Source organism: Podarcis muralis, chromosome 3, assembly GCF_964188315.1.
Source record: "Podarcis muralis chromosome 3, rPodMur119.hap1.1, whole genome shotgun sequence".
Taxonomy (NCBI): domain Eukaryota; kingdom Metazoa; phylum Chordata; class Lepidosauria; order Squamata; family Lacertidae; genus Podarcis; species Podarcis muralis.
Genome location: NC_135657.1, coordinates 37,654,883 through 37,672,174, shown reverse-complemented (window position 1 = coordinate 37,672,174; position 17,292 = coordinate 37,654,883). Strand labels below are relative to the sequence as shown.

General features: G+C 42.9%; 1 protein-coding gene across 4 annotated transcripts in view; it reads right to left on the bottom strand.

Annotated features, from left to right (window-relative positions):
* Positions 1-17,292, bottom strand: part of MDGA1 (MAM domain containing glycosylphosphatidylinositol anchor 1) — a 241,749-nt gene that overhangs the window by 131,483 nt on the left and 92,974 nt on the right. For all 4 annotated transcript variants that reach the window (XR_013392171.1, XM_028724382.2, XM_028724381.2 and 1 more), the window contains exons 5-7: positions 9,841-9,973; positions 2,330-2,599; positions 1,156-1,485 (exon numbers count right to left, since the gene is read on the bottom strand). Coding sequence is in view for 3 of the 4 variants with exons in the window: in XM_028724382.2 (XP_028580215.2) it covers positions 1,156-1,485; positions 2,330-2,599; positions 9,841-9,973 (733 nt within the window). In the remaining variant the exon portion in view is untranslated. The remainder of the gene's footprint in view (positions 1-1,155; positions 1,486-2,329; positions 2,600-9,840; positions 9,974-17,292) is intronic.

Sequence of the window (17,292 nt, the reverse complement as noted above, 5' to 3'; positions counted from 1 at the left end):
ACGGTGCGAAGACGGAGCTGCACCCTTCCAGCTCAGCACCGCTGGCACACGCTCACCTGGCAGGAGACAATTTTCTCCAAGGGGAAAACGTGTAAATTACATCTGTGGAGTTTTTAATTAAAGCTGTCTCTCCAGGGCCTCCTACTGTGGATGGCCATCTTGCTAAGCTGTGGCCTCACTTGTGGGATGAAGCCAGAGAGACAGGGAACACAGAACTGCTTCCCTCTTCCCAGCCCACCATTGTGGTCCACTGGCCATGAGAGGAAAGAGCTGCCGTTCAATGCAATCATTCAACGTTTCTTAAAGAGCACATAAAGGAGAATTTAAGGCCACCTCTTCGTTTCCCTGTGTTAGAGAGAAGGAAAGGACTGCCAAGGATCCTGATATGGAAGTTCTCTCTGGAGCATCCAGCTCTAATTTCCATAATGTGCAAATGATGGCCTTGGTAGTAAAGATGCTTCAAAATGCCCTGTACTCCAGCTGCCCAAATGCTTTGCCCCTCTCAGCTACAACATTGAGAGATATAACCCCGGGGAAGAATGTAATCAGATTCTCTCTTTTTAGGTCTCTCAGAGCCAATCTGCATAGCAAAATCTAGCCTAGTCTAAAAGTCTTCTCCTTGAGATGTTATTGTTCTATATGCAGACTTAAAAAACAACAACTCAAAACACGGGGAAGCATCCAGACAGGTGGTCCCTCACTTTTTATTTGAAGAAGTACAATCCCACAAGTGAGGCCACAATTTACCAAGATCATCTTATACAGGAATGTGTACTGCACACATACTTATTCCACAATGGTTTCACTTAGAAATATGAAGTGACTAGACCCACTTGCTACCTTTGGACACAGACTGGGTGGAAAGCCTTCTTTAAGGACCTTTTTAATCAGATTTGGAAAGGGGAGGAAGAACTTCATTGTGGTGCACTTATCAATCGCAGCTCCTCCAATGGAAGATATGTTCATTTGTTTCTGTGTGCCTATGCATGTGCCAAGCGATTAAAGCAAATGTACCAGTTGATTAAACTTTGCACTCCTATTCTTGGGCTGCTTTTTCAAAATTTTCCACAAAGATTTTGCTGAGGTATATGAAGTTCTTTAACTTAATTCAACCTCCTCAATAGTCCAAGAAGAAGGCCCATGTGGAAGGCTCACCTGTTTCTGAAGAAATGTTCACCTCAACACTGAGGTCAGGAATGGGTGCTCCTTGAAAAGAAGCAACGCACAGGTACGTGCCATAGTCAGTGAAGCGTAGGTCAATTATCTCCAGGCTGCTAGTCACCGGAGGAAGTTCTGGATCATTCCTGATGACAACTAGCCGGTCTGAGATCTTGGCCAGCTTCCCATTTTTGTACCAGAAGTAGAAAACCTTCTCTTGGGGGACAGCATCCACATGGCATGAGAGCTTCAGGTCCTGCCCTAGCTGGATGGTCTCGCTCTCTTTGATCACATCAGGAGTGATCTGGAATGTAACATTCCTCATGGCTGTAAGAGACACAAATGCCAAGCTGGTGAATAGTCACTTAATGCAACGGCACCATGTACCTTCTAAGGCAGGGGTGGGGAACTGGATCCAGCCCATGAACCAGACCATAATTCTCACACACCCGTGGGCCACCTGCCAAAGCTCAAAGGGTTCAATTTAAGTGCTCGGCAGCTGAGCCCCTGAGAAGTCTGGTTGCAGGCATGATTTACATTCAACGTGCACCTGAAAAGGGGCATAGAGCAGGAAAAGGACATAGCGGGGTTTGCTGACTATACTGTCCAACTTGATTCCCAATAGGGGACCTCTTTAGTGCAGCTGATTCTAGTGGGGCTCATTGTTAGTAAGCTCCACTTGGAAAGGAACAACTGGGAGCTCACTTTAAGCTGCAGATTGTTCATTACTCGCCATGTCCTTACTTATCCACACCTGACATCTCATTGGACACAAGGTGAGGGGGAAGTGGACATGGTTTAGTGGGGGGAAACAGTTTTGTGGGCAAGTTGGAATATGTGCTGGGCCTAATTGCTTTTAATATTGAACGTTAAATTGGTGAAGGGCAGATAATAAATTGAAATAGAATACGATATTTAATATTATTCTCTAGCCCATAGTGCTAGTATTATGTTTAGAAAGTTGAGGTAATTTTGATCTGATTTAGTATTTTAACTTTTGCAAGATTTTAAGTGTGGTTGTGAATTTTTCTTGATTTTCTTGTTTTATCTTTTTGCAACCATTTTGAGGTTTGTTTGTTTGTTTTTACAATCAAGCAGCATGTGTGTGTGTGTGTGCGTGTGCACTGGGCGTCCAGAGCCAGTCTTCAGCTAAGCCCGCTGAAACACGTACATCGCACCAAAAGGTTCACTGTCTTCTTGGCTGGATTTCCCACGTTGTTGATGGCTGTGCAGTTGTAATACCCTGAATCTTCTGCACGGATGCTCCAGATGGTGAGGTTTCCCCCTTGGATAAGGCTGTTGCGGGGCATAGGGCCAGGTGAGTGGGACCAGACGACCTGGGGCAAAGGGTCCCCACCAGTCAACAGACACTGAATGGTGACATTATCTCCCGGGTTCACCACCAAGGTCTCATTGACAGACAACTTCAGGGCTGGTGGAGCTGGAAGAGAGAGAGAGAGAGAGAGAGAGAGAGAGAGAGGCGAAGGTTAGATTGTGCCGGTGTAGTTTGCTTTATTTACCAAAGGAGGACATGGGTTTTTTCCTCTTGCATTTATAGGGGAAATCTGGGCTAAAGATGACATGTCGGAAGGCAGTACTTCTCAAATATGTGATTCTAAGAATGCAGGTCCATCTTATCTGGATTAAATATGAAGTTATATCCATTCCAAAAGATTCAATTATATTTATGCAATCAGTTTCCAGAACAAGCAGATCACCCTCTTGTAACTGCAGGACAGCTTCCAGCTTCTCTTGTCCCTCCTTAGTAATGTAAGAGGCTGCTGCATCAGGTTAATTGTCCATCTGGCCCAGAATCCTGTTATCACGGGATGCCTATAGGAATTCCACAAGCAGGACCTGAGCACAACAGCAATATTCCCACTTGGGATTTCCAACAACTGGCATTCAGAGGCATTCTTGGAAAGGGCTAGCTGCCGTTCACTGCCTTATCCTCCATGAATTTATCTAATCCTCTTTTAAATCCAGCCAGGTTAGTAGCCATCACTACATCTCAAGGCTACAACTTCAGGATGGGACCATAGTGCTTTCTAGGCACTGGTGTAGCTTCTACAATTTCCCCTGGGGCACTGCTGGTTTGCCCCAGGATGCTGGACAAGTCCACCCAAGCAAAGTTTGGGGGCTTGGAAAGCCTGCTGAGCTGGAGAAGAATGTCTCCTGCCCACCTCCTAGAAACACTCCTTGCTGGTTAAATCTATCTGTGGGAAGCCCCAGAAATCTCACCCGGCACTATTCCTTAATACAGAATTCCACCGTAGAATTCACACCAATCCAGCAGTAGTTCAGTGTTAAATTACTGCTAGAATATCCAACAGTAATTCACTGCTGGCTTCTCGGGGATGTATGACAGAGACAGTGCAAATGGTTTGTCAAGTAAAGTAGCAGTTCTTTTCTGCTGGACAGACAAAGGCCGCACATGCTAAACCATGGCTGCCTCTGCTGTCATGCTTTTGCCTTCTCTGGGCGAAGGGAGGACATTAGAAGCATCCGATCACATTTTGTGGCAAAACGGTCTTTTCCAAATCCCCACATCTCATTTTATTTCTCAAAGCAGACTCCTGATGTCAAAAGATTTTTCCTTATGGATTTAATTCCCACAAGCTCAGGCCTTAACAACGAAAGAGCAAAACTCCTTTAGCTTGTTAATACCACCCCTCCCTCCACCCTAGCAATTGGTGCTAACCCATTTCCTTGCCCTGTGTACCCATCAAACACTCAACTCCAACCTCATTCACAAATCCTTGAGCCTTCCCCTTTATGCAAGGAGTCACATTATGAATGGGCAGCTCCTTTCCTTTAGAATGCTTAACCTCGACCCTTCTGATTAATTCCCCCCTCCCCCCTCCCACATCCCCAGACACAGATCCAAAAGGCATTTCTCTATGTTTTTTCTGTCTAATCTCTCAAAGGCCCTCTAAAGCCCCTTTAAAGCTTGTCAGCACCATCAGAGACTCCAAACAGAGCTCAGAAAGCACCAGTCAGAGGTACAAAGGCTGAGAGCATGTTTTAAGTAACAATTGTAATAATGCAAAATAAGGTGTTGTTACATATTCATAAAGCTTGATTTAACGACATCATTATTTCTGCCATCTCTTCTCCTTGGACCCTGTGTTAATGAGCTGTGCTGAGACTGCCTTGAATTTCTGAGTTACAGCTCACGCAAACAGAAAGTGAGAGGGTTGTTCTCTCAATAAAAGGGCAGCAACATATATATTTCAGAGCTGCTCTCTTTTTCCACATCCAGACTGATTGTTCTACCTCAGTGCTTCAGAAAGCAGTGCTCCCCATTTACTGGCCAAATATGCAGATTCACTCAAGTGAAGTGCCCCCAATTTCTTTCAACTCACTTAGTACTCAAGGCATTATATTAAAACTGGATGTACCTAGTAGTGAGACAAATGTTATCATTTGAGAACCACTCCAAGCTGAGCTCCAGTGGGGCCCTGATATATCTGAAGAGTGATGTGAAATGTACATGCACTCACCACCACTGAAACTCCACTCCCAACAGCCAATTTTTTGGAGGAAAGGAGGGAGGGGAATTATGGCTTTCATTCAGTGGCAACCGAGAGGCGCTCCAGCAACGAGCGCATGCAAATTCTGCCCTCTCTCTGTAAATTTGCAGAGATGCCTTTCATTTTGTTGCTCACAGGTGGGGGAGCAAAATGGGGTGGGGATTTGCTCACTCCTAGATGTACTCAAATCTAGGATGGGGATGTGTGTGACCCCAGCAGGAGAAGGCTCAAGTCCAAAACACAGAAGCCTTGTAAATGGTTCACTAATTATTTTGCTTTTAGGTAATTGCCATTGTAGCTGTTCTTTTTGCATTCTGTTTTACTCTGATCCTACTCTTATACATTTTCCCACCACCAAGTGTATAAAAGCCTGCCAATTTACAATTACCATGTATCTGATGAAGTAGATTGTGGTCCACAAAAACTTATGCCATATACACTTTGTTCTTCTTTGATGGGGCCATAAGAGTCTTAGTTGCCTCTGTTAAGGAGGCTCCTGATATTTATCAGGGAACTTCATACTCTCTTCTACTTACAAAGGTCCCTATTCCTTTTCTACACAAGAAGAGGGCCCTAAAGCTTGAGTACGTAGAATCTTAGGTAGCAGCAGCAGCATTTCTCAGGAAGATTTAGGGATTGTTGTGGATAACAAACTGAACATGAAAAAGCCATGTGGCCTTGCAGTTTGAATGGCCAACATCACTTTATGTTGTATTAACACAATACTTATGTCAAAGAACAAAGAAGTTATGGTGCCACTCTACACCATAGCTGAGGTGTTGCACTTGGTTCTTTTGTTTTCCAATCCTGTTAAAGTTTTTAGATTTTAAAAGATGGTGTGAATTCATATGTCATCGGTCCATGCAATGACAAAGACGTCCTCAAATCAGCACCACAGAGATAGACCTGGATGACCCTAGGAGAGCTTCAAGGATGCTAAAGAGTCTAGAAAGAAAATTGTAAGAGAAGAAACTGAATGAACCGGATCTGTTTTGGTTGTGGAAAAGAAGGTGGTTATAATGGGGCTTTGAACACATCTGTACCTCATTTGAAATTATGGATGGTTTTTGTTAGGTGTGGTACACAGCACTGTTTCTACGAACTCCTGTTCAGATATGACTTTTCTGACTAGTGATCAGAGGATAATGGACCACTTAGAAGAGGCTCACAGATTTATCTTTCAGCTGTGCATTGATTTTACATGTAAACGAAAATGCCCTTCATTTATCAATTTGTATGACACTGAACAACCAGTACCATCTGTATCTTTGTGTATAACAGATGGACATTTGAAGCAACCCTGGAATGTGAGAATATAACTGGTGAGTTACTAATATTTCTAAAAGCCTTCATAAAGTATAGGGAGAACATCTACCCAAATTCATGACCAAATGATGGCATCTTAAACCGAGCATTTTCTCTTCTTGCTGGCCCCCAACATCTTTTCCTTTTGTATTTCTATGTTGTGAGTTTCCTTGTGATCTTTGGATGAAGGTCGGAATACATATAATTAAATAATAAATAACCTGCAATAATCACAAGTGTGGGATTTCTCCTGCTTTTTGCTGAATTTATAGTTCTCTTATTTTGCTCATTGCAAATAAAATAATTCTTTCACACCTATGGGCTACAGATAGTCTTCATTTCTGAAAACCAACATGGATCAATCAGGATGCAGCTCATCCTGTGGGAAAAGACGTAAGTTGTTGCCCTTGAAGAGGCTTCAAGTAGCATTTTTCTCAACATAACGTGCCCTGCAATGGAGTGTGTGTGTGTGGGGGGGGGGGAATGTCTCTGAAGCTCTGGTTTAGACAACAATTCAAAATTATACTTTTTATTTTATGTCAGTTTCTCAGCCTTAATAGCTAAAATCCTGCTGAGCAACAACATTTTATTTTATCTTTCTCGGTAATGTCAGAAAATGTGACCTGATGGTCCCGGCGGTGCCTTGGGGCAGCTTGTTTATATGTATGACTGGGAGGGAAAGTGCCTGTAAAACTGCCACCTGCACCTTGTAAAAGTGCCAGCAGCACCTCTTCAGGCAAAAGAGCTCTGGCTAGACAGCGCAAAATCCAAAACCAGCTTTGGGGCCCACCTCCATTCACATCCTTCCCTTGCTAGCGGATGGAGGCTAACAATATGCAGTCATTGTTATGCAGCAGATGAATCTCATTTATTTGTAACCTGTGGCGATTCCTTTTGTTCTCGGCTCAGAAAACTTGCTGGCGAAGTCTGTCGTGGAAAGGGAGGGGGGCAACACAAGCAAGAGTCACTTTCAATTCCCTTTGAAGTCCAATTTGCTGCAGTCTAACTGCGGGAGAATTCACTAGCTGTGCTGCTTATCCTATCTGAAATCAAGGGGGGGGACACAGCACCCTTAATTTCCTCCACCCGCAGCCATGGGACCTAAAATGCAAGGTTCTGGGCTGACAACAGTCCTGTAGCTGGCCCTTGACACCAGCTAAAAGAATACAAGGGGGAAGGATGAAGGGGCAAACTTCTTTTAGAGCTCAGTCACCCCTTAACAGACTCTCTTTCATATTCCCAAGCAGGGCAGTAAGAAGTGATTTCCACATCTCTTTCCCCCCACCTCCAGGTTATGGAGGCAACACTGATTCTAATGGTTTAGTGAGTGAAAGTACAGAACAAAAAGGTGGTGGTTTCTCTAGATAAACGTATGCTATGAAAAGGAGTCCTGTAGCCTTGAAGTTACAACGTCTGGCCAAGCTTAGCTTGACCCCTTTGAGGAAGAAACTTCCCAGGCGGCTCATTCCCCAGCGAAGTACTCTTACAGCTAGGAAGATCTTTCTAATGTTCAGCTATTAGAGCTGCCTAGGAAGTGCCAGGTTCACAGTTCAATCTCTTAGCCATTACTCTGCACAAGCTTTCCTGGTTTGCTTTCTAAGTCTCTTTCCTGCCTTTCCGCTCCCCATCTTTGTAGCACTCCTACGAATCCTTCACTTTCTGTTAACACTCTTCTGGACAAAAAGACTTGGGAGTGAACATGATGCATTGGGGAGGGGTGTCTAACTGTTACTGGGCAGAGTAGTATCATGACTACCATCTATGTCTTAGACAGGATGCCTTAAAAATATATACATGCTGGAATTAGGCTTTTCAACTCTCTGGCTAAATCATTGTCTCGTTAAGTCATGCTCAATTTGTTATCCAGTATTGCTCCTAAAGTCTTGCTAGCTATCCTAAAGCCTTATGCTAATAATTTATTCCTCAAGGGCCACAGTTCATTGGTAGAACACATGTTTTGCATACATAAGATCATACAGATAGGGATGCCATTGCATACAGATAGGGATGGCCAAATATGTCCATTTTGGTTTCTTATGTTTCTCTTCTTAATGTAAAGAGACCCAAGGTATCACTGGGCTCAGGCTTGGATTGGCAGGCTGTGACAAACAAGGGTGGACAAAGAAGAGGATGAAATGGGCTGAGACCAGAGAACAGAGGCTGCAGAAGCCAAGTACTCCCTTCTCCCAGAATCTGCAGCTCTGGATGGAGAGGTGGGAATCCCACCTTCCCTCTTCTTCCTTCCTGAGGAAGGGACAGCATCAATGGGGTCCGGGGTGTCAGAAGGGCACAGCCTGGTCACCCAGGACCACCACTAGTAATAGACCCAATATCCTTGATGCACACTTGACATTTCCTCAAGGCACAGGAGTCTCCCAAGGAAGCTTACCTCACCTTTGAAACTTGGCAGGTGAGTGTGTCAATCTATTTAAACAACTTGGTTGCTTCTATGCAGTTCTTAACTCCTTGCCCTGATCTTGGACTCCTTCAAAATGGGCTTCTTCTTCTAGCCCAGCTAGTCATGCTATTCCCATTGCCTAGTCTGAGTTTTGAGGCTGCTGTGACTCTTTGCCTGTTAAATCAGCCTCAGTAAAGTTCTCTTCCTTAATATCAAGCAAGAGCATCTGGCATCATGGTCTGACACACAACCATGACACACAAAGTCAGTACTCCACACCACTTTGCAAATTGTTTTTCAAAAAGTCCTCATGAAAAGTCACCAGCATTTTAGTGTGAATTTCTCTTAATGTACATGTTTGCACGTAATTTTCCTAATAACAAGTTTTTTCAAAGGCAATTTCCTGTAATATAATGTGCTTTTGTATGTTATTTTCACTATTATGTGCATTTAGAAGCACCCTTAATCCCACTAGATGCATATATATTTTTTACACATAACTTCACTGGAGAAGTAGGCATTGCAAAATTCAGAGAAGTGTGGATTTCAAAAGATGACCAAGTTTTGGTTTGTGTATTGTTTCGGATAGCATGAATTAGGAATGTTTGCCTTTCAATGTAAACTGAATTTATTTTTTCTCCCTGGCCCCTACTCACAGGTCATAGGCACCTTTACAAAATTCATGAGGTGAAAGATTCCGTAAGGACAAAAAGACCATTCCTGAATGCAGTCGTGTGAAATTGCAGTGGTGGTAGAGGCGGGGGAAGTAGATATTTTCTTATGGTGTTTTTACATATACTTCTTAAGAATAATAGCAATGTTCAAGTCAAACAGGATTCTCTCTGTTTCAAATCAAAGGCATGTGTGCCTTTAGAGTTGCACTGCCTATTCTCCATTCTCCAGTCAGACATCCTTGCAAAAGGGACTGAAGGTTCTAACATTAAGAAAGACCTCAATGACAGTGGCATAACCCTTAGTCACACACCAAACATATATAGAGCAGCAGAAGGATGGTTGGGCTTTAAGACCAAAAGTGTTGGACAAGTGGGAAGGAGATGTTGGCCCAAAGTATTATCTCCAAGCAAAGCTTATTTCCCTGCAATCCCCCAGCACTTTCCTCCCAAACAGACTCATTTCCCATATTGGAGTAGAGCTGAAGGAAAAGCAATATCTGGTATGATTTGATCTGTCCCATAGCCCCTTCTGGTGTAACATTTTGTCTCATAAACACACTTTAAAGAAGTCTAATAAGGGCAAACGTGTGGAAATGTGAACTTAGAATCAGTTGTAGGAAGATTCCCCCAATTCACAGTAAAAAATGTAAGTTCCTGCTCAAATATCCCTCCTTCCCTCCTGCCAGCAAAGCCTCTGCTGCTGATCTTAATGGGTGGGACTCATGCTGACACATTTCCTACTGACATCACCCATTGGAGGTCTCTCACTTACCTGTTGTGTTCGTAAGTTCAAAGGTGATTGACTTGTCAGGAATGCCACAAACATTTCTAACAGACACCTGACATGTGTAACTGGCATAGTCTTGGGGTCGCAGATTTTTCAGCTTCAGGACTTTGGTTTCTCCCTGGATTTGGAAGGAAACAGGAAGGGGAAGGGGAAGGGGAAGGGGAAGGGGAAGGGGAAGAGGGAGGGAGGGAGATAGACTGTCAGACTTTAATATGACCCAGACAGTGTTTCCATCAAAGAATGTTAGGATTGGTTCGTACATGCAAATAGTCCTGTCCAATTTCCTCTATGCCTAAGTGCAACACAGGAGATGATTATTTTTGAGGCGGAGGGGAGAATTACAGCACACAGAGTGACAACATTTAACCCTTCCTTCCCTCTCCAGTTCTGGACCCCATACACCCACCTCCCTGTGCAGCAGCCAGGCATAAAAACAAACCTCCCAATTTCACCAATGGAAACTCCCCCCCAACCCTAACTGCTGGGCCATACACCTACAAAATACAGGGCACAGCTTGAAGATGTGTGATGCCATAACATTACTGCAACTTATGCAACTTTGGATCTGGTCAGGGCATGGCATGGCCAAGAGGGAAATCACATGGGAATCCTATGTACACTACATTGAGTGCCACAGAAGGAAGATGGGATGGCAATATTATGAATCAATACATCTCCTGCAACTCCCTTTCCCGATACCGTTGATCTTATATGCAGAATATCATTGACAGATGTGTGTCCAGTCTTCCAAGGAAGGAGATTTCACTCTCCAGGCAGCTTATTCCAAATGCTCAGCTGCCCTGTAGTTTAAATATCAGTGCTTTTTGTCTTTTATTCACCAGCTAGGGCAAACAGCTGTTCCTCTCATTTTCCTGGAATGCCTTTGAATATTTGGAAATGGCCAGCATATTCTGCGTTTTGAACTTACACTCTAAAAGGTTTCCAAAGGTTTCATTCACATATTTGATAATCCACTATTTCAACAAAACCTTGAATATGCAAATAGTAGGAGTGTGCATTAGCTCAGCGTACTTCACAAATTACTAGGTGAATAGGAGTTATTCTCCTGAGGTCTTCACATTGTATCAGGGATTCCCTTAATGCTCCAAATCATTCTGTGGATTCAGGGGCACCAAAAATGCTGCATTTAAAAACAACCCTATTTTTCTCCCCTGATTAAAGCAACTATTGCATTTTTTTAAAAGTGAAGCCAAGCTGACTTAGGGAAACAACCTGAGTTCTCTCCAATCACAGTTATTTGGAAGAATGTTGAGGTGAATATTACAAACGGTTTTTTATGCAGATCTGTGCCTTCCCCTAGGCAGTCAGTTGAAACAATTCTCTCCCAGAGAGAATAGCTTGTGTCCCTCAAAATCCCCGGTGTGGGGGGCAAAAGCCATCTCCCTACGAATGACCCTTTGGGAAACAGGATCCTTGCTGGGGAGGGATAACATTTCCCCCCCCCCCCCAGTCTTTACCAGGAAACTATTCTGATCTGGTGGGTATTCTGATCTGGTGGGTAAAAACCCCCACAAAACAGCAGTTTGAGGTGGGTCAACAGGTGAAGCCCAGAACAAAATTGGAATCCTATATATGCGTGCTCCGAAGTAAGTCTAACTGAGTGCAATGGAACTTACTCCTAGAAAAGCGGATACAGAATTCTAGGATGATTCATTTAGGACATAGCAGCTTTAAATGGGGCCTTTGACAGGGCTGGGGGGAACAGACTTTCCCTTTTGCTTTAAGCAGAAAACTGAGCCAGGCTATCTTTTTCTTCACGTCACTTGACAGCTGAGAGACGATAAACTATATTGCTAAGGTCCACCTATATCATATGAAATGAATTTCATTAGTCTACAAAATGAGTTCCTTATTTCTTGCCCTTACTCTTCTGCACCACCAATAGAGTCCTTCTTAATAATCTGCACTTAGTGCTATCTTGCCAAAGTTTCCATTTTGATTTTTGGATCATTAAAAAAAATGCCCCACTAGTTTATGATGATTCTTTCCTTCTTTCCTCCTGCATGGGTATGGTTTTCCATAACTTATCAGTCCCCTTGACCTGCTGTTTCCATTTAAAAGATCTTTCCAAAGGACTTTCCAGACTAACTTTTTGAGGCTGCCATGCCAAGTTAGGCATGCAGCATTGGATATGTCAACATTTTGGTCAAGCAGCATACTAACTGGGAGCTCTCAGCAACGTTGCACTGCTCGTGTTAGGTTCCACTTGCCTTTTTGCTTCAAGAAAATCTGTTTTAGAGAACGTCTTTCATGAGACCGATCACATATAAAGCCACTTTGGATAGCTCAGTTGGTAAGAGTATGAGACTCTTGATCTCAGGGTCATTGGATTGAGCCTCACACTAGGCAAAAGATTCCTGCATTGCAGAAGGTTGGACTAGATGTTCTATGATTCTACTACAAATTCACTAGAGCTGACTATACAGCTCAGAACATGATGTTCACATAACAGTATGCAATGGAATGTGTAATATATGAACTGGATGAGTAAAATAAATACCTAGGAGACCAATACCCCTGTGAAAAACACCTCCCTGGAGAATGGTTGCTAAGCGGCATGAACAATGGCATTTACAGCCTGCCTGTCAACAAGTGATTTATGCAGGGTTCGTATGCGTCCGATTTATTGATCAGTAAATGTTGAGTAAATGTGTAGAACCAGGGACTGTAAAGCCTAAACTATTAAGTCTACAATTCACTTTACTCCACTTGTTAATGTAACCAACTGTCTAAGCTTCATTTTAAAGACCCGTATGCAGTCACGAAGCTGAGATGGCAGAAGGCATACAGATGAGTGTGACATTGTGCACACAAACTTTTCTGTCTCATCTTAGCCATACAATAGTATAAACTTAACACAGTGTTTGTATTTCCTAGTTACCTGACCCTATGAAACTGCTGGTTCAGATATGCTCCTATCATAGGTCATCAAACTTAGCTAGTCAATGGAATGTGATGGTTGCTATCCTGTCATACAGGTATTTATAGTGGTTATGTGAAATAAGGTTTCTAGGACAGGAACTAACCAGAAGATCATCCAGACTTCCTCTTGTTGCAAATAGGATCAATGAATCCATCCTTCTATTCTATGAACTGTTTTGAGCAAGGTAGAGTGTACCGTAATTTCTGGAAGCAGAAAGGACTAAGCAGAATTTATTTTTGTAAAAGGTGGTTGAAGCAACAGATTTAATTGTGTACGGTATCCAGATGCCCATTTGTGAGTCGTTGTAAAGAGAAATATGTCCAAAGATAATTGTAATTAATAATATGTAAAAAGGTTTGTAGGAAAGATCCTATATATTCTTGGGGTGTAGCTGCAAGAGAAAATACCTGTAAGTTGTTGTACTTATTGTATTTTGCACCTTTGAGATTACAAACAAAATAAATACATTATCAAATGCATCAGTGCTCTTTTTATAGAAAAAGAGGTGCCAGAAATCACCATGAACACCTTCCTTGTTCTCTTATAATGGCAATGGCACCCACCAGAACTGAGCCAGAACTGAGTTCCAGCACGTTCCGGCTGCAAAAAAAGCCCTGAGTATCATGTTGGGCAAGACGGCCACATCTGCTCCATACATTTACATCACAATTATACCTCTTTGACAGTCATGATTTCCCCGAAAGAGTCCTGAAAAAAATGTAGTTTTTAAGAGTGGTGAGAGTTTTAGGATACTCCTATTCCCCTCACCAAGCTACAAGTCCCAGAGATCCTTAGGAAAAGGAACTGACCGTTCAAATATTCTGGGAACTGTAGCTCTGTGAGGGGAATGGGGGTCTCCTAACAACCCTCAACAACCCTTAACAAACTACATTTCCCCGAACTCTTTGGCAGAATCATGACTTATAAAGTGGTAGAATAATGGTTCAAATGCATGGTGAGGATGGGGTTGTCAAGACTTTGCAGGCTTTTGATGTATTTGGTGGTTGCGCAAATATATATAAAAATCGGTCAGTTATAACTATTTAGAACGTAAGTGGGTATAAGGTAACTATGAGCCAATGATTCTTCAGTTGGCAAAACTGGAAGTTTCAGTATTAAGTTTTAAAGGAGAAAAATATTGCCAACATCAATTTTAATGGGTAAAATATGGAAGAAAAAAATTATAATTACCATCTGTAAGAGAATGTGAAAGTAATACCTGGCATAGAACAGTGACGTTAAAGAGTTCCTGTTTTAAAATATTTTGGGAAGGATGGATTATACAAAAATGAGTCACTGGAACAGTGGGATAAGTTTTGTTCAATATTGGAAGTGCAAAAAATAACTATTATGGTATAAGCGAGCAGGTGCTAGAGGCTATATGATAAAGCAGAGAGATGAGTTGTTGTGAGCCTATTATATTGATTTGTTGGAAGCCACCCAGAGTGGCTGGGGCAACTCAGTCAGTTGGGTGGGGTACAATTATTATTATTATTATTATTATTATTATTATTATTATTATTATTATTATTGAGAGACTGTTGATTGATTCATATTATAAATGGATTAATCTCTGGTTTAGTTTGTGGTTTTCCTGATGGTTGTTTTTTGTTCTAATAGCCCCAGGCTGGCACAGCAAAAAGCCCTCTTCTGAGAATGGCTGAGGATCTGGGAGTTCCAGTGCTAGACCTGCTCCACCCCTACCCTGCCCTTTTAGGTAAAGGTAAAGGTACCCCTGCCCGTACAGGCCAGTCGTGTCCAACTCTAGGGTTGTGCGCCCATCTCACTTAAGAGGCCGGGGGCCAGCGCTGTCCGGAGACACTTCCGGGTCACGTGGCCAGCATGACATCGCTGCTCTGGCAAGCCAGAGCCACACACGGAAACGCCGTTTACCTTCCCGCTAGAAAGCGGTACCTATTTATCTACTTGCACTTAGGAGTGCTTTCGAACTGCTAAGTGGGCAGGAGCTGGGACCGAAAGACGGGAGCTCACCCCGCCGCAGGGATTCGAACCGCCGACCATGCGATTGGCAAGCCCTAGGTGCTGAGGTTTTACCCACAGCGCCACCCGCGTCCCTACCCTGCCCTTTTAACACCCTATTATAGGGACTTGGGCTGACTAATACTGGCAGGAATCCCACCACTGGTAACTTCACAACTGCCTGAGCTTCCAGTGGCCACAGCAGTGGAAGACTCACCACCATCACTGACAGAGGGAACCCTCCGTCCAATCCTTACTCTCTCCAGGAACACAGATTGGGGGCTACAGTTGCTCCCTTATACGCAGTTATAACTGTTACATTCGATTTGGCTATGTAAGCTACACTATGGAATGGGAATATGGATTTTATATACATATGCGCAGTGCTTTTTTTGTTGACAGTACAGAGAACCGTCAGCTCTTTTTTAAATTTTGTGTTGGCATCCATGGCACTTTTACAAAGATATGACTAATGGTACCTTGGGGTGAAAGAAAGAAAGAAAGAAAGAAAGAAAGAAAGAAAGAAAGAAAGAAAGAAAGAAAGAAAGAATTGTGTATGTATGTGTGCATATCTATATCCATACTAATACTTCTTTTTTGTCTATTTGGATGAAAATAGCAATTTACAAAGAAACACACTCTCCAGCAGCCATGCTACCAAGTCTTCCAAGTCCACAATACGCCTTATGAAGAAACAGATGAAGGGCAGGGAAGTGTTTGCAGAGCAAGCAAGTAAGCCAAGTTTCAAGCAACAGCCAGAAGATAGCATAGGGGAGAACAACTCCCGGATGTCCCATTTTGAACATCAGTATAATCCATGCTCGGAGCCACTTTAAAAAAACCCACCTTTAAAACTTTTTTTAGACCAGTGCAAGTGGAATCACCAAGAAATGAGTGTACGAAAAGAATAATGGCAGGTCACTGTCCTTCTAGTTTGTGGTTCCTTTACTAAAATGGCCCACCTCCCCCAGAGGTTTTTTGTTTAATCCAACAACAAAATCATTGCCAAGAGTTTGATGATCCAAACAGAGGAGCTTCACATTACTTATTATTATTATTTATTGAATTGATATACCGCTCTATACCTGGAGGTCTTCACATGACGAGCTAGTCAGTCTCTGAGCACATTTAAGAACAACCAGCCCTGATATGAAGGTCCCACACTCAACGCACACACACACAAGAAATGATATTATAGTTTAATGACTTGTTTTCTTACCAAACACTGCCACAGTCTCTTATTCAGAACACCAGTACTCACCCATAGCATATTTTTTATCTACCAGAATAGATCAACTGAGTTGTCTGCTTAGGGTACCTTCAGATTTCATAGGGCAAATGTGAGAATGGAAGTGTGTTTTGCACATCTATTTCCCTTGCTTCCTGTGTAGCAACTGCAAAGAACTCGTGCGTGTCCCCTAAGATTCACATCTGAGGCACACATATCTCACTGCAAGGTCTGGTATAAGCCCTCCCTGTCTGGATACTGTGCTGGAAGTATATTTTTAAAAAATCATAGGCATGAATCCATTGTGCATCCATTCTTACTGACGTCCAAAGGCATGCAAGTCTCTCTTTCATCTAGCTGCCTGCTTCCTCTGCATGCAAGGAAGGATAATTTTAATAAGCCATGTACTGGGCTATATTAACTGAGAAGCTGCCTGGGGCACACCAGAAAAATCAAACTCAGCCAGAATCCACACAAGAGTCCAGCCTGAGGTTGGCAGATAGATGTGTGGGATGAAGCTTTCCCAAAAGAACTGCCCTTTCCTTTCTCCCTTCTAGGTTATTTTCCTTGTGCTTCTTACGTCGTTTCCCCGGCAGAAGCTCTGAAATTAACTATAGTAGTGCATACAAAGGAAAGGCTGGAGGCACCATTTCCCAGACTGCTTTCGGCAGCACAGCCACAGCTCCCTAAAACTATCCAGGAATTCAGAGGAAGAGAGAACCACTAATAAATGATTTAAGTAAAGAAAGCACACAGGAAATCTCGAGAGTTTTGATCCTTTCTTTTTTGAGCACGAAAGAAACACCACATTCACCCTGCAAACTCTTCTCAAATTGTACTTCCTCGCCAGATGTTTCAGCATTTTCAAGCAACGACAAACATTTTTAAAAAACAAAAGAGGCAGTGCATTCACGAAGCACAGGCAACCTAGGAAAAAGCAGCTTACTGCTATATGGTTTCATAGGTCTCAGAACATGGTCTGATCACTTGCAAACCAAGTGCTTTTTCAGTCCTCAGCAAGATTTGCCCTACTTCATAACTTCTCTTAACTTTCCAGGTGGAAATAGGAACTTATCATCATCATTATCATCATCATCACAAGCATTTACACAGAGATAGGTTTCTATCTCCTTCTGAGCTTCTTATCATCCAGCGGGGCAGGGAAGTAAGCCTGCTGTTTTCCCCAGGGTGTACCACAATGTCTGTGTCACTCTTGTTTGAGAGAAAAGGTGAAGATGTCAACTGCAAGGGGGAGGCCAGGCCCAAAGGATAGCAGAAGCAGTAT